Source organism: Lonchura striata, chromosome 9 (assembly GCF_046129695.1).
Source record: "Lonchura striata isolate bLonStr1 chromosome 9, bLonStr1.mat, whole genome shotgun sequence".
NCBI lineage: Eukaryota > Metazoa > Chordata > Aves > Passeriformes > Estrildidae > Lonchura > Lonchura striata.
In genome coordinates, this window is record NC_134611.1 from 10256001 (window position 1) to 10283136 (window position 27136).

At 44.3% G+C, this 27136-nt stretch overlaps 2 protein-coding genes across 3 annotated transcripts in view; one reads left to right on the plus strand and one right to left on the minus strand.

Moving 5' to 3' along the window:
- Positions 1-2492: 2492 nt before the first annotated feature.
- On the minus strand, positions 2493-8734 carry CDKN2C (cyclin dependent kinase inhibitor 2C). Its single transcript, XM_021530359.2, has 3 exons — positions 8498-8734; positions 7983-8123; positions 2493-4413 (listed from the first exon to the last, which is right to left on the minus strand). The coding sequence occupies exons 2-3, from the start codon at positions 8109-8111 to the stop codon at positions 4039-4041; spliced, it is 504 nt and encodes a 167-aa protein (XP_021386034.2). The 5' UTR covers positions 8112-8123; positions 8498-8734; the 3' UTR covers positions 2493-4038.
- A 4737-nt stretch (positions 8735-13471) lies between these two features.
- The window catches only part of FAF1 (Fas associated factor 1), a 152189-nt gene continuing 138524 nt past the window's right edge, over positions 13472-27136 (plus strand). The window contains exon 1 of one of the 2 annotated variants that reach the window (XM_021529210.3): positions 13472-13732. In XM_021529210.3, the coding sequence (XP_021384885.1) occupies positions 13688-13732 (45 nt within the window). In that variant the 5' untranslated portion in view covers positions 13472-13687. The other variant, XM_021529218.3, reaches the window with a different exon arrangement.

Consider the following 27136-nt stretch of genomic DNA (forward strand, 5'->3'; position numbering starts at 1 on the left):
AAGGAAGGAGAAGATGAAAAAAAAAAAAAAAAAGGGCGCAGCGCAAGTTGCGGCGGGAGAGAGCGGCGGGGGCGGCCGGGGTGTCCGAGCCCCGGGGCCGCGCAGCGCTGCCCGGCCGGCGGCCGCCCCGGGCCTGTCGGCGGGGACCGGGGCGCAGCGAAGCGGCGGCGGAGCCCGCGGAGGAAACTAAATAAATAAAATCAGACTGTTATTTAAGGCGCGTAAATTTAAAATTATTTGGACAGGAAGAGCAAGGGGAGCGGAGCCGCAGGAGCCGAAGTAACGGTTTCGGAGCCGGGCGCGGCCCCCCCGCCCCGCGGCCCCGCGCCCCGGCGCTCCCCGGGGGCCGCCCGACCTGCCCGCACCTCGGCCGGCGCGACCCTCCCTCCTCCCCGGGGACCCCGGCACAGCCCTCCGGGAGCACCGACATTTTGAGTGCCTGTGTGGTGGGGCAGGCTGTGCTGAGAGCCGGTGAGAAATCTTTCTTTCTCTCTCTGTCCTTCTTTCTCCTTTTTTTTATTTTTTTTTTAATTCCCCCCCCCCCCCCCCCCTTCTTCCATGCACAGGATAGAAGTCCCCACGCATAAATGTAAAAGCTTTTCCTCCCCTCGCTTTTTCCAGGGAATTTCAGCACTTTAGTCAGGAAATAGTAATGTCTGGCGGCTTCTGGCTGCCCAGTCAATTCCCAGGTACATTTGTGGAAGAAACCCTTTTCTTTCTTTTAGAAGATAAAACGTGGTAGTTTCCTCCTGTGTTAACTCTTCATGTGAACAATGCAATGGCATTTCCTAGCGAGCTAATATCTTACCCCACCATGGAATAAACCATTGATTCCATTCCTCTCCCCACACTGGAAGCTGGAAATAAAGTATTTTTTTGTACTTAAATGTGCTGTGCCTTGTTGCACTGGAGGCTGAGGAAAATTCACCTTCAAATACCTTCTCATTCACTCTCCCCCGGCTAAGGACAGGGCAGTGCCAGGGTTAGCTCTGCACCTCTGCCCCTCTCTCCCCAGCACACACAGATCGGGTATTTCACCCTCTCACGGCGCTGCTGCCACTAATTAAACCCTCTTCGTTCCCTGTAGGATCCCTTTAGGATCTGCCCCTTTCCAAAAGGAGCTCAGCAGCCCCCGCCGTTGTTCCGAAGATAATTTAGAAACAAAGGTCAAGTGTAACAGCTTTGCTCATCCGTGTAACTGAAATAGGGGAGAGGGCTGTTGCCCCACAGCTGTGTCCTCACACAGCCTGGTCACTGTGAATCCTGGTATAGCTACATTTTATGTTCTATTTCTTCACATTTTTTCTGTGCTTGCTGTATTTGTTTCTATTTATACCTCTCATCTCCATACTGCACTCTTTGCTGCCGATTCCTGGGCTGCTGCAGGGCGATCTCTGCTGCTGCCTGGAGACTTACTTGGCAGTTGGTTTATGTCTCAATAAAAGCTCTCAAAAATATTTAATTCCATCTCACACGCTGCAGTTTTGCATCTCTGGGTAAATATGTTTGTCGACATTTTCAGGATTATGCGAGTTTTTGAAACTGGACTTTTTGATGTTGCCAAAATACTGGGGGAAAAGCGCCAGAGCAATTTCTGAAACCACATGCGATATTACAATCTGTTTTAGGTGTCAAGATTCTGTATTAATGATACTTGCTTTATATGATTTTCTCCTCGCTTTGTAAATATAAATACTTCTGGAGAAAAGCCATTCCCCAGCAACCAGGCATCTTTTGTCACTGACAAAAGTACCCCACAGTACCCCACCAGCTGACCGATTTCTTTGGTTTCCCAGAGGCTCTCTGCAGTAACTATTAACTTCCTGGGATAACAGCAATTTTTGCTTTCCAAGTATCTAATTAGGATTTTCAATTGATCATCTTGTTCCCGGTAAGTTGGGGGGCTCACAGAGAAAACGCAGCAGTGAAATCAGATAAAACGCACCTTTAAACCAGACTATCACCCGTGACTCAGCCGCCGAGGCTTTGGGCATGGCCGGGGGTGATTCGTCCTGGCTTTAACCCTGAACTCCTGGCACGCAATAAACGCCGCTATTTCTGACTAGGCGGGGCATTTTTCTCGGAAGAGAAATTGTTCTATTAAGCCACTGCTTAAACTTCGCCTTAGCGTAAATTAAATGCTGGTGAAGCTCCAAACGGGTTTGGAATGAGGTTTTTTAGTAGCACGGGTGAAAAAAAAAAAATAACAAACGTGAGAAAGCTGGATATTACCTTCTGGTGTAGCACGGAATTCCTCTTTGTGAGAGGAATGGAGAAGGAAAAGGCTTAGAGCATCCTCCAGGACACGAGGAAAGGAAGATGAAGAGCAACACAGAGCGATTTGGGTCACTTCACCTCAGGAACCTGTGGATTATGTTGCTCGGTTTAATATTTCAGGTGGTTTAGTGCTCTTTCTACCGGGAATTTTAGGATTATTTCCCCAAAAATGCTTCCTATGTGCTGTGCTGCTCCGATTAATGATCATAGCACAATTTTTCATATTTCACAGAGGTTTTTAATCAGAACACAGCAGTGTGACAGAGCTTATAGTAAATGTGACAGACAGTTTCAGCAATTTTTTTACTTGAAAATGTAGTAACTGATTTTGTGGGGCTAATTAAAAAAAAAAGTTAAAAACTAAACTAAACCCTCTCCTCTTTTAAGTGTTATTTAATGTAGTATCCAAGTAGTACTCATTTTGCATTGATTTAAAACCTTCTACTTTGCACGACTGAAATTTAGACTATTCAGAATGAAGCACTTTAAACTGCCCATCTGCCAAATAAGTAGATCCTGTACAAATGTTAAAAGTTTAATAATAGACCCTTCCTGACATGGTGCTGAGCATCGTTAGCTCCTGTTGGGGCTGGAAAGGCAAATGAGTTTCAGTCTGGTGAATACTCTCAACTCTCTGTTGCAATAGAAAATTTCCAATGGTTAAATTGTGTTTTAGGTGCAAGAAATAACTTAACTTCACAAATATCTAAAGTGCTGCTCCCTAAATGTCACTCTATTCCAATATTCTTGTTTTGTGAGATGCTGTCATTAAAATAGTTTCTTTCCAGACAAAAAAGAATAGTTGGTGGAAAGCAAATATTACTTAGAGAACATCTAAACTGCAATCAGCAGATGAAGCGACCAGAAGTCTTGTATTGCAGCTTTCATGTCCTCTTTGACAATGGTTTTCTGCTGCTTGTTTTGAAACTAAAAAAAAAAAAAAACGACTTCTGCAGTGCACAGTAAACACGAACTACAAAACTGAGCTGTTTAAAACCTCTGGCAATCGAAGAAACACCACTTATACTGTTTCTGGTAACTAAATTCAAAACCAGATTGGTGAAAGTTTAAATATACAAAGAGGAAAAGTGTCATCTACATTTAGAAAGTAAGTGACCTAGTTCTACAAGCTCTTGTTAGTGACAAAATACAGTTACTGCCTAAAGCATCTAAGCGCCATCCACTGTCCTCAGGCCACGCAGCCTTTGACTTCCAGCTCTGCCTGTGCAGGGGCTGCAGGTGACCCCTTATTAAAAGGATGTTTTTATCTAAAACAGGACCTCAGACTCTCGAGCCTGACCAAGAGGGGTGGGGGGAGTGAGGAGAAGGGAGGGGTGCATTGAGAGGTGGGAGAAATCACAGTAAACTATTTCCTTTTCTTAAAAGTCCAGCAATATGAAGCATGTGAATAGTAGCTGTTGTATTAATGGCTTGATACGGATGACCTAAAATAAATCGTAAAAGTTGATACTGGAAACCTAGATATGAGCAACCAACATACACACAGATGAGCCTGGGAGTACTGTGTAAAGTGAAAGGTATAGGAAACTGCTCGGAGCATGGATTTAAAATGTTTCCATTGTCTACAAACCCACCTCTGGAATTTCTTGAGACTTACACTACCAGCTGTTCAGGGGGAAAAAAAAATAATAATAAAAAAAAAAAAGTACTGTGGCAAAAAAACGTTATTAAAAAGGATGGGAAACAACCCAAGAAGTCTGCACACCCTCACGTCCAAAGGAGACCCCGTCCTGGCAGGGTTCAGTCCATGCTGGGGGGGAAGGCGCTGCTGGCCTCCAGCAGTTCCACCACGGCTGCCCTCCTGTAGAGCTTGGCCAGGTCGTAGGCGGTGGCCCCGCGCTTGTTCTGGTGGCCCACCTTGCAGCCGGGCAGCGCCAGCAGCAGCTCCACCACCCGCACGTGCCCCTCCTGCGCCGCCAGGTGCAGGGGCAGGTTGCCGTCGTTGTCCTCAATGTTAACATCGGCTTTGAACTCCAGCAGAGTCTGCAAAGTGTCCAGAAACCCCTCCCTGGCTACATCGTGGATGACAGCGAAGCCGGTACTGTCTTTCAGGTTGGGGTTCGCCCCGTTACTGAGCAGCCGCCGGGCGATCTCGGGGTTCCCGAGTTTCATCACCTGCGAAAGAGAGAGAGAATTGGATACCGCGGGTGGGGCTTTGCTCCAGCACTGCCTCCCGTCCTCGCTCCTCATCCCTGGCTTCTGTCAGAGCCCAACTCTCATTTAAAGCAGACACAGAGACTCGCTACAGAACTAACGACACACCAGAACATCTCGTTTCTCATGTATTTCTCACTGAACTCGGTGAAATTGTGAAAGATGTTATCACTTCGGTGGCCATAGCTTTCTGTCTCGGAAAAATTAATGCCTGAAATAGCACAGAATGGGATATAACAACTTTTTTTTTTTTTTCTTCCCCTAACGAAGGTCATCTCAGTTTCTTAACATATAAAAATTAAGTATAGTTCAGTTATATTTGCCTAAGTATTGAGACACCTCTGCATTACTGTTTAATCTTGTTAAACAGCAAATATAGGGTCTCTGAGGAACAGATATTTTACCTAAGCAACAGCAAATGTAGAATGTGTTTTTACAAGCTTTCAGGTGTTTACATTGTCTGTGCATTATCATAAAACAAACATTTGGACTGTACCATAGCTCTATCTGTTGAGAAACATAAATGTTAAAAGAAATTATTCTCCCCAATATTTATGTTTCATCAGGTCACCCAAAAAGGAAAAGTCAAAAGGAATGTTTCAAAGTTACAGAAGTTGTTTTCTAAAATCAATATATTATATTATACTTTCATAACCTTTCTATAAGTAAACTGTGGCTACGTTCTGTCATTAAAACATCCCTTAAAAAATACAACAACAACAATAATTGGATTTTCTGACTGTTTCTCTCAGGGAAAAAAAAAAAAAAGAAAATGCTTCTTTCAATTTTCTCAATTGCACCATAAAACTATCATAATTAGAACACAAATCTCTCTTATTTGTAACTTAACTGCTAGCACCGATTTCCTTGTAATTCCTCATTTTTTGTTTGCACACTTTCCAAAAATGAACACTGTAATGTATATTGTGTAATCTCTAACCTATAGGCAGTATTTTCCTGTCCTTGTAACTAGTCTCATTGTAAGTATAAATTTCGAAAAAACCCCAACTCTTTTCTGTTTCTTTAGAGAGAGATTCACACATTGATTTGAAACTCTTGATTAATTAAAAAAAAACCCCAAACATAAACAAGCATTACAGTGCATTAGATTTAGCTTAAGGTACAATTTCTACAGAGGTTTGCTGAAAATCTCTCCTGATGAAAAATATGTATCAATTTTTTTAAGAAAAGCAAGATATAATAAATACATTTATGTACAGCGTTTGAAGTGTAAAGCAGCCCAGCAGATTATAACCACAGACAGCAAAAGTGCAGATAAGACAGGCTGGGATTCAGGGAAAGAGATCTCTCTGTGCCCCAAGGCTTCCAGCTCCTGACTTCCAGCCACTTCTTTCACTTCTAGCAGAGATGGAAGCAGTGTAAAAGAAAACAAGATCATTGTGATTTCTCTGTGTTTAGTAAAAACCGGACATTCTGATCTCTTTTCGAGAGCCCAGGCTGTATTATTTGTGAATTCAAAACATATATTTGTGTTAAGTGGGAGTTTTCAGTGTTCAGGCCAGGGGACTGAAGGCTTCAGTTAAAGATGCGAGGGGGAGAAAATCCTAAAAAAAGTGGGGCTTTTTGGCCATGGGCTAAAACTGAACAGCAAATGCCTCCTATATTTTGAAAAATTGTGTTTTGTGGGAAGGGAGGCAAAGAAGTAGAAAGCTTTAATTTAATAAGTCTGACGAAAAGCATAAGGGCAGGAGATGTATTTGAGGCCTGCATAGGTACATTTCACCAGAAATAAAAAGGACAGAGCAAGACAAGCCGAGTAGTGTTTTAATTAAACATAAATGCAGAGGAAAAATATAAATTCATTGACATTAATATAGGAGCATTCTCTCCATTTTAACTGAGAGAGTGATTACAGAGAGATTATCTCACTCTTGCAGAGTGCACTGACAGAGAAGTCTTTCGAGCGTGGCCAGGCACCCACAGCACATTTCAGGATGATACATATTGAAAATAAGTCGACAGATTCTCTTGTTTTGGTTTTTGTGGTGGTTCATTAGCTCAGTTGTTATAATCCCTAAGAAGTATCGTTAGGGCACAGCTGCATGTTTAATATAGCTGGATGCTATGTAATTGTGTAAAATATACCTTAATTCAGGATATGGCCAGTTAGCTGCTTTTAGAAAAAAATATCCAGCATTCCTGTAGGACAAATCAGTTTTTAGCCCTTGTCCCAAGGATAAATCAACTAGCTAAATGTTTCCTGCTTTCTTAAAGAATTTAGCTTGGCTAAGTTTTTAATTTAAATCCTTTCACTCTCTTAAAAGTTGCTGCAAGTGCCTGCACTGCCATGCGATGCCCTATTTAGGTGTTAACAGGACAGCGAGGAGCTCACAGATCTCCAGCTTCAGCAAAATTATCAAAAAAGGGTCATTCCTGCATTATCAGCAAGAGGTGCTCATTTTCCAGCTTTAACATTTTGATGTTAAGCCAAAAAGCTGTAAATATCTCGAGTACATTCACAGGTTCTATGCTGTTTAAAAATCCACTATCAGAAATTATTACCATGGTTTTGGGGGAAGGGGGAAGAGGGGTTAAAAAACGATTTTACTAATGTGTGAAATAAAAAAGACCCATAGCTCCACTTCCACATTGCATTACTCATAACTTAAGTATAAATAACCACATTTATTTTCCCTCTGGATTTATAAATCACATATTTCACTATTTGTTAGGTATTCTAGCCTTTTTTGCCATCATTATCTGATATTATTAAAAGTAAAATCTTTCATCAGCTACAATAGTTAGCAGTTGGACGAGTTCCAACTCCTGCCTGCACAACTACACAGTTAAAAATTAGGACACAGCACCCTATACGATCAGCAAGAAAATAACTGGAACCAGTGCCCTCCCTGCTAGCCGCTCTGAAAAAAGCAAATTTTAAAGTCTTAAATATGAATGAAAAAGCAAGTGATTCAGCTGGAACCCTGGCTCGCAGGGCTAGCTCTTAATGTACATCGGAGGTCCTCGCTTCTGAGCAGCATGATTCCCAATGAGAAAGGTCATTCCCACAAACAGAGCAGAAAGGAAAAGTACCATCCACAGCAAACCCCAGAAGCCAGACGAGCCACGCTTTAAAAGCACATTGCAGGAAAAAAAAAAAAAAAAAAAAAAAAAAGGAAGAAAAAAAGATAAAAATCCTAAGCTTCAGAGAACAGAACATTTGTGTTTACAGACCTGCTATGAAATCCTGCTCACCTAAGCTGATTTCTTTTCATCTCAGCTCTCTCACTCCTTGCCTCCTCCCCACGAAGTTACAAAATATTAGCAAACTCGTAGCCCGTTTGACATTGAGGGTGAGCCCCGATTGAAAGAATGGTTTTGACCAGTTTTATTTCAAGTACGTCATTTTAGGGAGTTGGAGCCACTAAAGTTATAAAATATGGCATCCAACGAGTTTGAAAAACCACTCGAATTTCATCCACCAGCCTGCTTAAAACGTTGTCTTTTTTGGAAACCCGGGTCACGTAGGTACCAGTGATGAAATATTTTCTCCCTCTCTGGATACCAACCTGCAGCGCAGTCCTCCCAAATCCATTTTGTGCATTGACGTTTACATTCTTTTGCAACAAATTAGTAAGTTGCACTAGGTCCCCCTTGGCAGCCGCGGACGCCAGCTCGTTCCCAGAAGGCTCGGCCATTCTTTAGGGTGACTGACGATCGGAAAAAAGATGAGATTTTTTTTTTTTTTTTTAACCAGGCATGGCATCGGAGACTGACAGAAGGATTGGGATGGTTAATCTTCTGGAGTAAGACCTTGTAGTAAATACTCGTAAAAAACCTCCTTGCCAAGAGCCCGCCCCTAACTCACACGTGATTATTCAGCAAAACTGCAGCTCCACTTGAAGCAAGATTTCTTTGCTTCCACATATAGAGTAACTCTTATTAAAGACTTTGGCCATTTTCGCGGGGGGAGGGGGGGAATAGATGAACAGCTATGCAATGTATTGTATATGTTATAGGTAACATATATACACGTACTCCGGAGACTCACTCAGACCTGAGATCTTGGAAGAAGACAACCCACCCTGTTCACAGCCGGTTTCTGAAACTTAGCAGCAGCAGCAGCTCGGAGGAAAGGTCTCCTGTAGCAGTGTGCATCCAACTCCCGCTCGGGATCCCCCCTTCATCCCTCTCCGTCGGCTTAGTCCGGGCCCAGCAGGGAAGCGAAGGACGAGCCGCGCCCGCGGAGGGCCGGGCGCGGCGGCGGCGGCTGTCCCGGCGCCCAGCTCGCTCCCTCGGTGCTCTCGCTCCCCGCGGCAGCAGCGGCGGCTTCACTGCCGCGGCCCCGCGCAGCCTCCGCGCAGCGGGCGGGCGCGATCCCGGCCGGCGGCCGCCCCCGGCGGCGGCGGCTCCGGAGCATCCAGGAGGGCGGCGGGCGGCAAGGGGGGGCTGCCGCGAACCGCCGCCCGCGCTCAGGGCGTGGAGGAGCCGCGGCGCGGAGCCGTCTCCGCCGTCGTCCCTCCGCCGGGCTCGCTCCGCCGGGGTCCCGTCGCCGCCGTCCGCGCTCCGCCGGGCGCTCCCCGGGACAGCCGCTCCTCCCTCGCGGCCGCGGGGCGAGCTCCCGGCGGGGGCAGGGGCTGCGCTGGTGCCGCCGCTGCCCCGGCCCGGCCGCGCTCGCAGCCGCACTGACAGCCCCGCTCGCCTCCTCTTCCAACTTCGCGAAATAAAGCTGCACTTGCCGGTCCGCGGCCGCCGCCTCCGCCCGCGGCTTTGCGCTCCCCCTTTTTTAAGCACAAACAATCGCTACTTCTGTTTCCTAAGGACACGAAGCCGGTTTCTCTCTTCTTTTTTTTTTTTTTTTTTTTCCCCTTCTTTTTTTTTTTTTTTTTTTTTTTTTTTTTTAACCTCATCAGCTTTTTTTGAAAAGAAAAAAAATTTGAGCGCTTTTTGAGTTGAAACACCCGCCCACATTTTAACGGCAGAGATTTAAGGAGGCGCGGCGGAGTTCGGGCAGGAAGGCCTGCAGCGGCTCCCGCCCGCCCCTCGCCCGGCCCCGCCGCGCTCCGGCCGCCGCCGCAGCTCCGCGGCGCCCGGTGCCGTCCCCTCGCCGCGCAGCCCGGGCACGGCTCCGCCACAGCCAGCACGGCCCGGCTGCTTTTAGGAGCAGCGCTGCTGAGGCCTAGAGGGGGGGAAATGAAAGGAAAAGGAGGTTGCAGCAGCGGGAGCCGCCGCACCCCGGCGGGAGGAGCGGGATCGGGGCAGCTTGGCAGGCGGGAGGGCGGCCTCTGCCACGGCGCTGCCCGGAGCTTCTCCCGGAGCTTCTCCCGGGCGGTCTCCACCTGCCCGCGGGGGGAGCGGAGCCGGCTCCGGTCCCGGCCCCGGCCCCTTCGCCCTCGCTCGGCACCCCGCAGGCAGCGGCTCCGCGCTCGGGTCGCCCGGGCAGCGGCGCGGGCGCCTCTCTCATCCCGAGGACAAGGTCAAGGATGAAGGGTCAATGTCAAGTTGTCTTAACGGGGAAGGCGACCGTCCACGGCAGCACTCCTTGCTTCCCGCGTTCCTGGTGTCCTTGATTGATTCGAAAGTGCCATTTTGAAGGGGAACCGCGCCCGGGCACCAAGAGGACGCGAGGACTTTGCTTTTCCTTCCCAGGGCGAAGAAGAGAGGACGGTACAGGACGGGGATGCCACCGCCACTCTGCCTAACAGTATTTAGGGTCTTAAAGTGCTTTAATGGCTGGATTGCTTTAGGTTTCAGGGACCCTCGGAGGACTGCGTTCTGCCAAGCGAACCCTCCGAGAGGTAAGCAGCAATGTCATGGCTCCCTGATAAGCACACGTAACCCATCGCTCGCAGGGCAATCTGCACGTCTGTTTTCTGCGTGGACGCCACGGGAAAGTGATTTTGAACGTAAACAGGCGTGAGGCAGCTCGGGGAGGTGCGTTAGGGAGGGAACCTGTGGTGGTTGCAGCTCCTCCAGCACTGCCCTGCGGGGAGAACCTGCCGCGGCAGCCGGGCAGGGACCGGAGGCGGCCGCGGCACCGCCGTCAGAGCCGGGTCTGCAGCAGTGGATCTGCAGCTGAACGAAGCCAGACTTCTCTGTCCGGCTTTCCTCTCAGCTTCGGTTGCTTTTTGCTTTGCAATTGTATTTTCCTGTACTGATTCCCCCATCCATGCTTGTTCGCGAATATTACAAAGGTGACAAGTGTGAGCTGCCTACACACCAAGCACGGAAAACAACTTTGTTCAGTTTATCAACTGACCCTCCACTCCCATTCCCATAAAGGAGAGGAAAAACACGTCTATTTTTAAGGGCCTCATTGTGATAATTCTCGTCCAGAAGCAATAGTGCTTTTTTCCCCCCTCATTTTTTCCCTCTTTTTTTTTTCCATTTTTAAAAAGCAAAAATATAAATTATAACTTCCCTCAAAGTTATGTATGCATATGTATGCAAGTAGCATCTGTTTATTCAGATACAGTTGCTTTTCTGCATAAAGAGGGGATTTATATGTAAAACTTGGAATATTCAGACAGATGGCTTATAAATTACTTACTTTGTGACTAATTACTGCCTAAAATCCACAGGCTTTGGTAGTGTTACCTGTTGCTAACTTTGTTCAAAATTAGACCTGCAAATACTACAACTGTGTCATCCTATTTTTTGTTGGTTTGTGGTTCAGAATAAAACTTCGATCTTCTGTTAATCACGCCGCATAGCAAAATAATTAAGTGAGGTGTAGCTGGAGTGCTGCAGGCCTCCTGCAAGTAAAGCTGCCTGGCCAGAAAATGCCATCAAACTTCCTCTACTGTGCAGGTCTGTCAAAAGTCTTTGCAGAAAGCAGGTCATTAATCCTGATCATCTCATCTCATGAGTGATAAAGATACTCCACCTAAAACAGAGAGATTTGTCCCAATCGGCTCCAGAATCAGCAGAAAAAAAAACCCCAAGAAACCAACAACAAACCACTTCTGGAGGGAGATATTATCACCGAGCATTATAAGGAGTAAAATAATCGGCTCCCTAATTTATCTGTCACTCGTTGGAGGATAAAACCCACCTCGAATAGCTCAGAGAGGCTGTGAGAAGGCAAACAGAAACTTTAGCTGTGACTTGAATGTGAACTTCCTCAGATGGGCACGTGCAGCTTTTCACCTTTTCTTCATGTTTTGGATCAAATCCTTCCTGTTTTGATCTAATATAGATATCACTATTTAAAATATGACTGTAATAACATGAACGCCGTGCAACTAATCTTGACAACGTACCTATAGTTTAAATTTGTGCCAGGAATTAATTGGCTTTTATCCAATTGCTAAGACTTGCTTTTCAGCCTTTATTATAGTTACTCTCTAGCAATGTGTGGGTGGATTTGTTTGTAATTTAGCATAGGCTGTCCCTGGCATTGCACCATACCTCGTACTTAGTACAGAACTATCTGTAACATCAAACTGGGGGGGGGAAAAAAAAAGGTGCAGGTGTGAGGGCAATTAATTTATCATCCCTCCGGTCGGTGCTGGGGAGCTCGCATTGTTAAGCTCACGTCAGCGGGCAATAAAAACTTTCTGGCGAGCCTGCCAACACAAACTAGAGCAGGAAGACGGCAAAATGTAAAGCCCAGCTTCTCTGACTCTGTGGCTTCGCCTCGTTAGTGGCGTTTCCGTGCGGCCTCAGCCCGCCCGGAGCGCCGCCGCCGCCCTGCCCAGGCGCCGCGCTCGCCAGCAGCGTCCGCAGCAGGCTCCGAACCATTCCCAGGGTTTCTCCTGGCATCGCGGACTCTCCTGAAGGCACAGCTGAGCTTTCCCCTCCGCACGCAGCGTTTGTCCGCGGTGGCGCCGGGCTGCCCCCGCACTCGGCCCGGGGCCAGCGGCGGCGGGGAGCGCGCAGCGTCCGCGACACCGCCGTGACCCTCGCGGATGGACGGGAGAAACAATAAAGAACGCTGCTTCCTAAACCCGGCAAAATACCGTGATTCAAAGGTACCAGAACGTAGCGTTGTTAGCTGACAGGAAAGCTGCTTGGTGCATCTGTGACCTCAGCTACGACACTCACTGGACACATAAAGAAGCAGAGCAAAACATGCTGGACTAATTGGCAAGTTGGCGTCCAAATGTGTTTTATGTCGCTGCTAAAGGGGTACGTGAACATCAGGTTGTAGGAGGCAGACTTAGGAAGCATCAGTTACAGTCAGATTTGCATTACTTAAAGCAGATTTATTTGCGGTATAGAATAGAATTGCATCTTACAGTGCTGGAGTGCTAAGCCTGAGCGAGGGCCGCAGTGCAGATCACGATGTGTTGGCTCAGAAAAACCTGCGAAAAATTAATTTGCTTCTTTTAAGCCAAGCCGGAACCTGGTGGAAATGTCGGCGCTTCCCCGAGCGCCGGGCGGTGTAGGGCACCTCCCGGGGGCGCGGGCACCGGGCGGGCTCCGTGTCGCGGCGGGGCGGAGGGGACGCGAACCGCGCCGGGGGCGAGCCGCTGCATCCACCGCAACCAGCGCGGTCCGGAGGGATGGAGGGAGAGGGGCAGGAAGGAAGGAGGGATGGATGGAGGGGTGGGTGGGTGGATGGATGGATGGATGGCAGGCACAGAGAGGCAGGGCCGCGCTCCGCCCGGCAGCTGCACCGGCCCGCGTTTCCCCGCTCCGCCCGGGGACGGCTGCAGCCGGCTCCCCGCAGACCCGTTAGGCCGCAGCCGGCGGCGGAGCCCAGCCGGGACACCCCGCGGCGCGGCCGGGCCCAGGGCGCCGCCAGCCCCGGCACGGGCCGTGAGGCTGTGTCGGCTGCGGCGGGCAGGGCGCGGGCCGGCGCTCCCCGCTCGCCCCGGGGCCGCCCGGCGCGGGGTCCGGCCGGTCCCGGCTCGGCGCGGTCCCGCCCCCGGCTCCGGGAGCGCTTGACAGGCGGGCAGTCACGTGGCGGCCGCAAAGCGCCTCTTTGCGACCTCAATGACAGGCAAAATGTGCGACACCGGCGCTGTGGAGGCAGGCGGGGAGCGGCGCTGCCTCCTCCTCCTCCTCCTCCTTCTTCTCCTCCTCCTCCTCCTCCTTCCCGGGCCAGCGGCTGAGGCAGCGCTGCCCGCTCCCGGCCCCGCGCCCGGCCCGCCGCTCTCCTGCCTCCTCCCGTCCTCGGCCCCGGCAGGGGCAGCCCGGGGGCGCCGCGGGAGCCCGAGCGCAGCGCGGCGCCTCCATGAGCTCCTGAGCTCCCGCCCTGCCCCGTCCTCCCCGCGGCTGCGGCTCCAGGTGCGCGGGTCCGAGCAGAGCCGGGACGCAGCTGGCTGCAATGGCGTCCAACATGGACCGAGAAATGATATTGGCTGATTTCCAGGTAAATTTCAAGCCGCCGCCACACAGCCGTGGCCTCTCGCTGCTTTTCTCTTTCTCCTCGTTGCTGTGCTGCTTGTTCTTTGTGGGGAGGTCCCGGGTGGTGGGTGTGAAGCCCTCCACCCTCTGAAGCCTCCGCTCTCGCTTTCCTTCTTTCTTGTTTGTCAGAAATGGGGAGCGTGTGCCCTCTTCTCTCAAGGTGCGTGAACAAAATGTCTTCTTTAACTTAGAGAGTTCCAGTTTTTTAATCAATAAAATAAAGCTTTTTTCATCCACTTTGCTTGTTCCTACCCTCTGCAACCACCCAGGCCCTGGGACAGCTGTGAGGCAGCTCACTTGGAAGAGGCAGATGCCAGGGAGGATACAAAACTCACCAGTCCACATGATTTGTCACAGTGTTTGTAGTGAATCACTTGCTGGTACTACAGATTAGTGCTGAACAGAGGTGTTTCCATTCCAGCATCAACACTAAACTCCATGGTTGCCTCAGCCTATGACTGTTGTGATGACGGTAAAGCTCTTCCCACCCCATTCCAAACAAGTGTGTTTGTGTAGAAGGGAGGAATATCCTCTTCAAAGTTGTTTGTTACCTTTCCTTCTCTCTGCAAAAGGGTTGTAATTTAACTTCAGACGTCTAAATCTTATCCCCAGAATAAAATCTTTCTGTAAATGAAAATGATGTGTTTAGGAGTGTATATTGCTTCTTAATATTGCTTGTTTTATATTGTTTTTCTAAGACCAAGTAAAAAAGTAGAGATACCTGCATTTGAAATAATGGGGGGAGCCAAACACATCTGGGAAGGGAACCAGATAATATTTGAATATGCCTTTTTAATATTTTCTTTTAAATTCATCCATTTTTTAAGCTCTGTCCATTTGCAGTGGTTGTTCTTACATGGGTAGGCACCCGTATATTCTTGGGTTAATTTGTAAAACTGCTATCTGTATGTTCAGCTTCTTAAAAGACTGTTGGCAGTGAAACTATTTTGTTTAGTTGAAAAGAAAAAAAAAAAAGTAATCCCTGAAATTCATTCTCTGTGTGTGTTTCTTTGGAGCTACAGGTAGGATGACTGTAGTGTGCACAGTAATTCCTGTGTATTATGTAATTAAGTAATTCCGCTGTTGCAAAAGGTACCTGGTATCTCACTGGTGTTACTCATGGAGTTCCCAGCTGGTGACAGGGAACTGTCATCCCCTCCTGTACCCCATATCTTGCACCTGTATTCATTAAAATGCTTACCAATGTTTCTATATTGATACTACTTTGTTGTACTTGGAGGTACTTTTGTGTATATAAGGGATGACATCCCAGCTTTAGGGCTGGGATTTCACAAAGGAATTTTTCCAGGAAATGCACACTGTGGGAAACTGGGACCCCAATTCTGCATTCATACCAGTGGGAACAGATTCTTATGGGATCCCACATTATCACCTGAACTTGCAATCAGGAATCCCAGATGATGAAATTAGTGGCTGGTGAATGTACGATTGTTTGTTTAATACAATTTTTAATAGAAATTTACGCTTTCCAAGGTGTTTTTTGCTATTTTCCAGTATTGTTGTGCTTGGATTTTGAAACCATTAATAAATGTGTAAGAGCAACTTCAGTGTTTGGTACCATGAAGACAAGTAAGTATCATTGCAAACTTGCAGGTGGGTGGTGGAGTCACAGAAGCCAGTTTTAGGTCAAGGGTGGATGACATAATATGTCTGAACCTAGGACACAGGAAATATTTTATCATATACCAATCCTTATTTAAAAAGAACCCAAACATTTTTCTCTTGTGTTTCAGCAGACAGCTTTGTTTTCCTGTTTCATTGTATTTCTTTTTAAGATAATATCAAGTATCTACCTGATTTTGAAGTCCTAAACTGTTCATTGTCATGCTATTAAAGATTCAGATTAGCAAAGGACAATGTCAGTCATTATTAGGCCTTGTATCTGTAGACTGTTACAAAACAGTAAAGATTTTTGGGTCTTTTAAATACTTGGTGGAATTTGCAACTCACTCACTAAGAATTTAAAATGGAGAATAAAACATTATGTGCAAAGTAATTCTGCATGATTCTCCCTTCTATATTTTCTGTACATTTTAATTAATAAATATGTTTCTCAGAGTTCTGCTGCCATCTTCTATGTTTATGTGAGGTGTCTTGTTGAAGAAAATTGCACACAATGAAAATTTCAAAAGCAATTCTTTATAGTTTAGTTCAGCTAATCTTTGGTGAATTAAATTGGGAGGGAAACTTCCATCACCATTTCACCCTCACTTTTCCCAAGTTGTGTTTAAGGGGGATAGAGTAGTGGTCTTTAAATTTCTGAAGCCTGAAAGGGTTTTCTCTTCCATTTAAAAAACAAAAAGAAATCATAATTTTACTGATGCTTGATGCTTTTGTGAAGCTTTCATGGATTTATTTTATGTCTTCCAGAGTTATTAGGGATTTTGTCTTGGGTTTCAGCTAGAGCAGGAACTTGTATTTGATAGTTTCTTTTTAGCTCTGATTGTAGTACTAGGTTACTGCTGCATTTGGAGGTACCAAAGAGAATGACTTATTTTTTAAAAGTATTTTGTGTACATATATATATATGTGTGTGTGTATATATATATATATATATATATACACACACATAAACCCATGGAATTTGATGAAATATTTTAAGTAGAGAGTAAGGCACAGTGAGTGATCTACCAAAATATTTTTGCCTAATGTCTCAAAACAATTTAAGCCTGTTCTATGTGGTTTATAATTATTTTCTTTTCCTCTCCCTTTTAATGAGGCTACTGTTTGCTACCCAGGGAGCACAAAATACGTATTCATGCATGTGGGCTGTATAAGCAACCTGCCTAACTTTTCCTTCTTAAGCCCACACTTAGGAAAGATTATGCAGAAGCTTTGCTTTGTACATGAGTAGCCTGATTGTTTTCAGTGAAAGTAGCTGATGTGGAGTTCAGTGCACAAACAAGTTTTAGTTTTTTTCTAAATGCAATTCAGAACTTCTCCACAAAGTGTCATTGGCATAAAGGAAAAACTCCATAGGAAAAACACAACAGCTTGTTTTAGCAGCGTAAATTCTTCAAAAAGGTAGCTTCATGTCAGTTGGTAAGTGATGTTGCAACATACTTCACATACTGAGGGAAATAAGGGCATATAATATCAACAAATTTTTAAACAACTGTTTTGTTGTTTGTTGTGTTTAACTGCAAAGTGTGCTCCCATCTTCAGTGGGATACCCAGGTGCTCACATGGTACAAATATACTGATGATCTCTTGCAGTTTGGGGTGTACTTTTCACTATAAATAAAACTTTTTTTTTTTTCTTTTTAAATTGTAAAATTTAGTTGCACAGAGCTTCATTTAATTGACATAGATTGGTCTTCATTCCCAGAGTTTGAGTATTGGCAGAAGTGTCAGATACTGATGTTTTTGCTCACTAGCATTTTTGCTTTTGCTTATACAGCTTCACTTTGGATTGGAACTAAAACTAGCAAGAATATCTTTCTGGCATTATAAGTTATGTCCACCTATAGGACCACTTAATTCACGCTGTGTGCTTGTCCTCACAACAATCTTAAATGTGGAGTGGGCCTAAGGTTGCAGTATTGTGGGGTTGCCAACTCCTGTGTGTCCATGTATTACAAGAATATCTGGCACTCTGGAGCTTCAGGAGGAAATTTTTAAAAGAATTAACATTTTTTTATTGACCAAGTAAGTATCTCAGGATTTGGTCAGGGTGGGAGGATTTCAAAGTGAAATGACAGAATTCAAAAATCCTTGCTTTCATTGAGACAATTTATTTCTAGTAGTTTTCTTCTCCCCTATTTCATCTGTATTCATTGTGAAACAATGAATGTGTGCTTTTTTTCCCTTTCCCAAATTTTTTTTAAAAGTGGACAATAGACTACTTTTGTGTGATTCACACACTTGTGTATAAAAATGTCTTTTTTTTTTCAACTTCAACTTGTGTCAATCTCTTTCATTAAAACAGATTTATGGGAGGAACAAGGGGGGAATTGGGAAGGAAGAGCCTCATTGCCATCAATTGCAGCAAAGTGAAAAAGCATGCTAAATGATTGTGCTTTAAATTATAAAATTGACCACGACAGTGATAGATCAGTTTATTACTTTTTGGTTTGTTTATTTTTGAAGATTTAATTGTAATTCAATCTACTTATTTCCTTCTGGAATGGCAAAATTTAAAGAAACTGAGAATCCTTTCACCTGGAGGTTAACGCAGTACTGTTAAATAACTAACAAGATAGAGTATTTGGCTTGGTTGGTTTTTTTTTTTTTTTTTTTTTTTTTTTTTTTTTTTTTTTTTTTTTTGGTTCCTGTCTGCTTCAGCCCTGTCGAAGATTATCTCAGTTGTGAACAGTTTTCACTGACAAACAGTGTGTGCAGAATTTACATTTGTATTCTTTTTTCAGTGGGTGCTAAGTGAGCTTTGCTTCTGTGCTTGTTGGCATGGTGGCTCAGGTTTTCTGTAGTTTTAAGTAATTGCCAGTATAAAGATTTGATGGGTGGAAAAGGTAGGCAGATACAGGAATAGCTTCAAGTCAGTACCTTTGATTCTGGCCCTGGTCTGTGACTTGTGGTGGGGGCTGGAAAGTGTTTCAAACATTTCTGTAAGGATAAACCACTCACTGTGGGTTCTGAACAAATCTCAAAGTGCATGTCTTTAATACTGATTTCTGAAAGAAAAAGACATGTTTTGTCATTAGGGTGCTGGGGCAGAAAGGGCTGTTCTTGCTTTCTTTGCAGGCTTTCAGTGGAGTGGTTGGGAATTTGGAACAAGGTCCTCAACAAAAGGTTGTTGCTGAAGAGAGTTCCAGTCAAAGTTTGAACAAAAGCTGGAGGACACTTTACAAAGATTTAAAGTTCTTGGAGGTGTACATTTTCATCAGAAGCTCTCCCTATATACTATACCTGGATATACATATGTTCAGATCTATCTGAGTTTAAGCCTCAGTCTTACTCAAACCAAAACCTCTATTTAGTGTGGCCTCTCCGTAGAATGTTGAGTGCAGTGGGTGCTGATCTAAGCTCTGCAGATCTCTCCACAGAAGCTGGAAGGAAATCCAGTACTCTAGAGGCTGGAAATCAGGGTTTGGGATAGACAGGTTTGTTTAATCATACCTCCTGCTGGGTGTCTTTAGTTAAAAGTGGGCTCTGCTGGGTTTCTAATAGTTAGGTGGCCAGATGCTCAGCACTGCTTCACCTGACCTGTTTTAATGGATATAGGTTACTGTATCTTTAGTTAAATTTTAAAATAGATAACAGGACTGGTTTTCAGTGTAAAAAAGAGGCCTTTAGGACACTGTAGGATACTGAAGTTCATACTTGTGAGGCCTCTTAATTTGCATTTTGGTTAGAATTCCTTTTAATCCTTGTAGGATTTTTGTGGATTGTGGGTTTTTGGAGTTTAATTTATTTAGATATGTTTAGGCTCAGTTGTCATCCCAAAGTTCAGGTTTATCAGAACCTAATTTGATTTACTAGCCTTTAAACTGAAGGTGAAGTGGGTTCCTGAGCCAGAAATAAGAAGTTGGAGTAAGAGAAGTGTCCTTTTAGAAGCATAACCTGGATATTCCCATTGATAGCTCTTCATGGAAAAATCAGTTGATTTCTCCAATGTGAGGGCAGGTAGTTAATTAGAAATACTAACTGACATTTATAGAAAAGAAAGAGACTACTTTGACTGTGATTTGTGTGCATTACACTCCTGCTGTAGGAACCTGAATAATTTACCACTGGAGTAGCAATTTATCTTTAGAAAGAGGTTTATTCTGGTTTTTTTATTCAATTGTCTTGAAAAGACTCTTCACATCGTAGTAATCTTGTCACCATTTCCATCAGTCCATTCATGTAGGTATTTGGGTTAGTAGGTCACTGAAACAGATTGAGAGGTGGTAGCTGTAGGATCCTTTTTCAAATGCCATGACAACCAGTACTAATTATAATATTGAAATTATTAATTATATACACACCTCAAAGGTTAAGAAATGGGCTTTCATTGAAAGATACCGTGAAAATCGTTTTATTGAAAACACCACATGGCTAATATACCTTGGTAAGCAAGGGTAATTTACAGTAAACTTTACACTTACTGAGTTCCTATTTCTGTGTGGAGGGAGGTGTGGGAGAGGATGAGCATTTGAGCCATTTGCTTCATGTGTTAAGGGGTCTTGAAAATACTGTGTTTGAGCTGGAAAGCCTGAAAGGGTAGAGTTTTCCTCTGTATTTGGACAGTTCTTAGGATTCAGTTACCATTGCAAGCCTAGTTTTCACACACTTCCATACCAGAAGCACAAGGTAGCTTTTTGAAGGAACTACATGGCATAACTTTGATAGGATTTCATATTTTTCTAGTCAGTGAATAAATTTGTGCATATATGGGGCAGCCATTAGATGAGTCCTTTCCTTTAACTACTGTAGGAACTAGAATAAAAGGCCTGGGGAAGTACCTAACATTTTACTCGTCCCTCATTATTTGGATGAAAGGAAATGACATGCTTACTGGCTGGATTGATACCTACTAATTAAGCCCATTTTTTAGAGTTGACTAGTTAATGTGCAATTGTAAAAAGAAACTGCTCAAAGAGGAAATCAGAGACCTCATGTATGCATGACATGTTGTTTGGTCTATTGAAATAGTCATCTACTGGTCCTCTATGTTTGACTGGTTGAGCAGGTCTTTGTTCCACAGCAGTAGTTAATGCTTTCAAAAGATAATTCATTAAAGCTGAAGTTCTTAAGAGACATTTTGAAACTAGAACAGAACACGTTAGCCCTTGGGTTACTTTATATAAGTTTCATATTTTATCTATTGCGGAAAACAATTTGTAAAGACAAGAACACTGAGTCACTTCTATAATTTTTTTTTCTAAAGGTCAGGTTGTTTGTGTGAGCAAATACCAAAGGTGCCATATCAGCTCAGATTGAAGACCCAGCTGGCCTAATGTCTTTTCTACAGCAGTGGCAGGTCCTTAGGAAAGAGCTGAAGGAAACAGGATGTGAATAGATTTGCCTCATCCTAGTTTCTGGAAGTCAGCATTTTGAAAGCTTGATGATGGGGTTTATTAAAAAACTTTGGAAATAAGCTGTGTCAGCTTGAGTTAGTCTTGTGTTCTTCAACTGACCGAGTTCTTGAGAGACATTTGAGAAGTTTTGTGATATATGTTTGCTCTACAGAAGCTGTGTTCACTTTTCCTCAGTGTGTCATATACATGTAGATACTAAGCCTATTCTATGTACTTTATTGGAATTTCTGCTGTTTCTTGTTAGTACAGGAGTCAAATTTGAAATGTAAAAATCTTAACCCCTTCTGGTTTGCACCACAAAAGACTCATGTTAATGCTGTGGGAATGTGGTGTTGATTTCGCCTTTAATCAAACTGATTTAAAGAAGAGTCTGCTGTGAAAAACTTGTATTTAAGTTCCTTTAAAGTTTTGGGGACTCTCACAAATCTAGCGGTTTGTTCTCTGTGTCTCTGCTGACATTTTAGGATGAGAGTGTTTTCTGTACAGATTATCTGTGTTACAGGATGGTCCCAAAGTTCCTCAGTAGCGAGTATCAGTGCACAGAATTTATGTGGCTTTACTGATATGCCCTTGCCTTCTTTGAATACTTCTGTACTGTTTTCTTCCTTTGGTCCCACTGACTTACTGTCAGACTTCCTTGTCCTGATGCTTTCAAAAGCTGATATAATATTAATGTTTTTAGAAAACTGTTTGCTGGGTTGTTTTTTTTTTCTTTTCAGCCCTTGTTGGTCTGTGCTATTGGCATGACCTGTGCTTGGAGTTTGAATGTGCTTCTGTTTCCCTGCTCTGGGTGCCTGTTGGTTTTGGCTGGGGTAGAGTTAATTTTCTTCCAAGTGGCTGTTACGGGGCTCTGCTTTGGATTTGTGCTGAACACAGAGTTGATAATAAGGAGATCTTTCTGTTATTGCTGAGCAGAGTTTGCCCAGAGCCAAGGCCTTTTCTGCTTCTTATACTGCTCCACTGGGAAGGGGGCTGGGGGTGCACGGGAAGTTGGGAGGAGACACAGCTGGGACAGGGGACCCAAAATGAGCAAAGGGATTTTCCAGACCATATGGCATCATGCTTGGTGTATGGAGTGGGGGGAAGAAAGAGGAAGAGCGGATCTTCAGCGTGATGGTGTTGGTCTTCCCAAGTAACCGCAACATGTGGTGGAGCCCCGTTATCCTGGAGGTGGCTGAACACCTGCCTGCCCATGGGGAGCAGGGCATTATTTCCTTGTGTTGCTTTGTTTGTATGGGTGGCTTTTTCTTTCCTTGTTAAACTGTCTTTATCTCAAACTGTGAGTTTTCCAGCTTTTACCCTTCTGATTTTCTACCTGGTCCCACTGCTGGGGCAGTGAGTGAGCAGTTCCATGGGGCTTGGCTGCTGGCTGGAGTTAAACCATGCTAGTGCCTTTTCCAGATTTTGAAGAAAATGTCTGTTCCTTGCTGTCCTGTTCTTCACAAAAAATTAAAAAGAGTGTTTGTGGAATGCTGACTAAAATATTCTTTTGTATGGATCAATACTCTTCCTTTGTATGCTTATCTAGAAAGTGGCTTTTATTTATTGTTGAGTTGTTTTTAAAGTTCTGCTGCTTTGAGACAATGAGGAGAAAGGAGGTGAGTGCAAATATGCAGTGTTTGTTTGACCCATGTAATTATTTTCTTTTTTCCATCAGTTTTTCTTATGCCATACTCTAAGGGCAAAATGATTCAGGAGAATTTGGGATTTTGCCTTCAATGACGTACTTAATAAAAGTATTAAACAAACACAGAAACATTGGGATAATTCTAACTAAAACATGTTTGTAGTTGTTGGGTAAAGGCTGTCTTCAGTCTTCAGGAAAGACAAATGGGTTTGGTAGCGTAGGGTACAAATTAATGGGTACTGACTTTTGGTTTGTTTTTTAATTCAGTTTGACCACTGCTCTTTGTATGTAACGTGTGTGGCTTAAACACTGGAGTGTTAGCATGGGGCTTGGGAGGCTTGAGTTCATGTCTTGGCTCAGCTCATGGGCTTCCTAGGGATCTGCCTTCGTGGTATTCTGGAATCAGAATTTGCTCCAGAGTCTTGAGAGTTCACAGTCTGCTGGAATCCATTTGAAAGTGGTTAGTGTGGTGCTGAGTTAGTTAGTTCTGCTGAGAAGTGGTTAGAGCTTCATGCTACCAAGTTTAGACTTTGTCCCCAGCTTGCTTTGTTTGGAAGGCTTGCAGTCATCTCAGAGCGTGGGCAAAGTTCACTCCTGTCTGCTTGGTAGCTACAGGTTGAAATGTCTTCTGTGACCTTCATAAATATTTTTTCTTCTCCCCCCTTCCCTCCCCACCTTGCTTTGCTTAAGGGGATGCTCAAATAGTAGAATGATGAAACTGGTAAATAGTTGGGTGTGGGAGTTGAAATTCATTGGGCAAACTTTATTCTGGCATATTTGCCTAAAACCCTTTCTTGATTTCTGATGCTGGTGAGTAAATTAGCTTGTTTTTGCTAAACGAACAGCTGGTGAATCTGCTTAATTTTTACCAGATGGTCTTCTGAGTTATGGAAAAAACAGAGAAGGATTCTTATCTCTTCAGTTAGATGCTTGCAGTAGGTGACCTTTCAGTCTGTGTCTTGGTCGATATGCCTGGATGTTGTTTTTTAAGTGTTTGTCTGAAACAGAAGTAAAAGTTAATTTAATAACCACGGATGACTCATATTAAGAACAGTCTTGATACACTGGTAGGGTTGTTGCAAGGTTAGAATGAGCAGGGATGCCACAGAGGGGTGGAGTTGATGAAGTCTGTGGAGGTGATCCTGATACTGGTGGGACTCTGGGATGAGAAGAACTGAAGTACTCAAATATCCCAGTTGTGAGTGTCTGAATGTGCTGCATCTCTTGATAGCCCAGACGGGAGTTACACAGGCATCTTAAATTTGATATTATGGTGTTAAAGCCTTTACTTGCTTGGCTGGGCATATTGGCTTAACTTTACCTGTTTTGGGGGAAGAAGTGTTACACTTTGTTTCAATAGCTTTGAAGTAATCACCATTGCAACAATGTATGTGTGAATTTAAAGAAAATTTTTTGACTTATTAATGTGTTACGGGTGAATTAGTATCGTAAATCTTTCTGGGTTTAAGTGGATTTCTAGCTGATACAAACTGGAGCTAGCCTTGGTTCTTTATAGACTTGATAATTATCCTTGATTACTGAGCCATTCTCCTCATAATGGATGGGAAAAAGAAGTACTATGTTTGACTGTAGAAGGGGGGAACTCAAGATTGGATTGTTTAAAAATCTTGCATCCAGAAACCTGATTTTTATTAGGAATGCTTGGAAAAGGAATTTAAGGATTTTTCTAGAAGTAATAGTAGCCACTTAGTGGACTGCATCAGTGTTCCAGGAGCCTGGGGGAGGCCATTCTTTCTCATTTTACAGGTGACACCACTGCTGCCAGGAGTACTGGGTTCACTATCAGTCACTCCATTGACAAAACAGAACAAGTCCAGGGAAGGGTTACCTAGGAAGGGAGGAGACTGGAGCATTTTTGTGTGAAATGTGATGTTAAGGGAGCTTGCTTTGTGTAGCCTGGGAGAGGAGGCTACAGGAGGATCTAGTTGCTGTCTCAGTTGTACAGTGGGTGATAACAGACAATACAGAATCAAATTTCTTCTGGAGTTGGAATCTGAGGGTGAGAGGCAGTGGATATAGGTTACAGCTTGGGAAATTATAATTAAATATAAGGAAAACCAATTCTCGGTGAAGGTGGTAAAGCACTGGAACAAACTGCCCAGAGAGGCTGTAGACTCCCTGTCTTTGGAGATATGCAAAACCTGGCAGGGAGTTGAAGTGTGTCTGTGAACTGTCTGGTTGTAATTGAAGAGGTGAATAAAACAGCAAGGTAGGTCTTGGTTCTTTTACAGGAAGTATGCAAGGAGATAGGTAATATCTCAAATAATATAATATATCTCAAATGCTGCTCAGAACAGCTCTGAGTGGTTTGTTGTTTTTAAGCTGCTGAGCTGGGTAATTCAGCTGTCCTTCTGAGCAGGTGTGTGGCCAGGACTCAGAGGGTTTCTCATGCTCTTAGTCTCTCAACTTTTGAAGAGTAAGTTACCCAAGGGATAGTGAATTGATTTTTAACAATATATGTTCTTTGCCAGCATTTCTTACATCTCTTGAAAACCTCATATATCTTTATGAAATAGAGTTAACTCTAGTTGCCGTGCTCTATCTAGTGATAAAAATTTATTTGGTGCTTTCAAAAGTAAGTGCTTCCTAGGGTGATGCCTGTGCACTTGCAGGTGTGTTAATGCTTTTGTAAGAGATCCCAGAGGGTGAAAGCTTTTCTTCCTAGGCAATCCGGCTGAATCTTTTGGTGCCTTCACCAAAAGTTGTTTCTTTGGGCATTGTGACATTGGCTAAACACTGAAATGATGGACTGAGCTACAGATTATTTTATTTTTCATCTGTTAGAGGAGCGAGTGGATCCAATGTAATTCACAGCTGTCTCTGCCTGGTTTTAGTGGGCCTGAACCTGTTTTACAAAATGTTCTAGGCCTAGTTTGGGTTAGAAAACTTCTCCTAGTTTTTTTGGAGAAAACACAGCTACTGTTAGCATCCAAAGGAAGTATGGAACTGTTCAAAAGGCATGTTGAGACTTAGTCCTCCATATCCAACTACTGCTGTAGTTGCCTGCAGCATTTTGCCTCGGCCAGGAGTGCCACAGGTGAGAGGAATCCTGCCTTGCTGCCAAGTGCTGCCAGCTCCTGTGCAGCAGCTGCAGGCGCTGCCTCTCGGGGGTGAGTCTCAGCAGCTGCTGCCGCTCTCCCAGCCCTGCTGCAGGAGCAGCCCTGCAGGAAGAGCCCTGCAGCAGCAGCCCTGCAGCAGCAGCCTGGCTCTGTGCTGGCAGCAGCAGTTGGCCCCTCCAGCTCTGCCATGGAACCACTGCCTGCACCCTGCAGCAGGTGCTGGGGAGCAGCTGCTGCCAGATGGGGAAGGCAGCTGCTTCCCTGGGCTGAGGAGGTGGGCTGGAGCCTGGGCTGTTGGGGGGGGGTGTCACAGAGGGTCTCAAAGCCCACATCCAGCTGTTACAGCTGCTGGGGTCAGACCACCCTGCAAGGGATTTAGAAGAGCCAGTCTGTCATCCTGCATTACAACTTTCTGGAAGCAGCTCCTAGGTTTGTCTCAAATGCCTTGGAGTCTGTCTGCCCTCACAACTTGTTTCCTCAGTGACTACTTAGCTTCTTTTATTAAGGCTAATGTTACTGTGCAAGGATAGCACCCTAATGGTTACCTGTGGAACATTCCAAGGGTAAGGTCTCCATCACTGAGGGGATATGAAGCTACCTGGAAAAAAAATTTGGAGAACACGCTGAAATTTTATTATGTGAAAATTTCAATCTGCCTGGTGGAAACACTTACCTGCCCTGGAAAAGCAGGATGCAAAGAAAGTTGTTTTAACATTCAGTAACCTTATCTTCAGAATCTGATTATGCATTCAGCACACAACAATAGTTTTCTCATCTTTGCATTCGTTTTCCTCTTGTGTGGTCTGGAAAAGCACAGAAGTGATTGCAGAGTCTCTGGAGCTGCTGTGAAGGCTGAAAATGATATCCTAGATTTACAGGAAATGCAGGGAGGAGGAGGAACTTGTTCTACCTTTTCTTCTCCTTTGTCCTCTGAAAAAATTATTTGGTTTCTTTCTGATGTGTAAAGGTTTACAAATCAGTGAGCCTTCAAGGTTTTACCTTTTCTGTGGTGGTTTGTTTCTTTCATCTTTTGATGACTTAGAGGATGTGCAGGTTGTTCACTGAAACAAGATTTAGTAGTATTCAGGTAGGAATTTTCTTTTAAAATATTTAATGCCTTCTGTTAAGTAGGTCTCTCATGAAAGTAAAGCTGAATAAAAATCTGTGAATAATAAAAAAAGTCTCCTCAGCCCCTCTCTTTACTTGCTCAAAGATGCATTTTTTGCATCTTTAGGGCTCATCTGCTGTGCTATCTTTTTAAGGGTTTTTTCACTTATGTTTCTGAACAAACTTAATTTTCTTTTTCCTATTAAATTTTTATTTGTTTGTTTCTTGCTTGGGTAGGATAAAAGGAATAAACATGAAGAAAAAAATCTTTATGTATTGTAAATAATGAAACCCTTTGAATTCTGTGTGCTTTTCTAGGTAAGTGAAGCATAGAGCCCTAAGGTGCCAGGTGTCCCTTGGTCTTGTACTAATGAAACTATTCCAAATATAATGAAAATACAGCCAGGTAATACGGGAACTAGTCCATTCAAAGAGGCCCTTATAAATATTCCAGCCATAGGAAAAGCTGAAATCAGCCCTTGCAATTAGGGATGAGAGGCAAACCCATGAGGAACCAGACTTTGTTAATTCTGTTGCTCACAGAACCTGCTGGT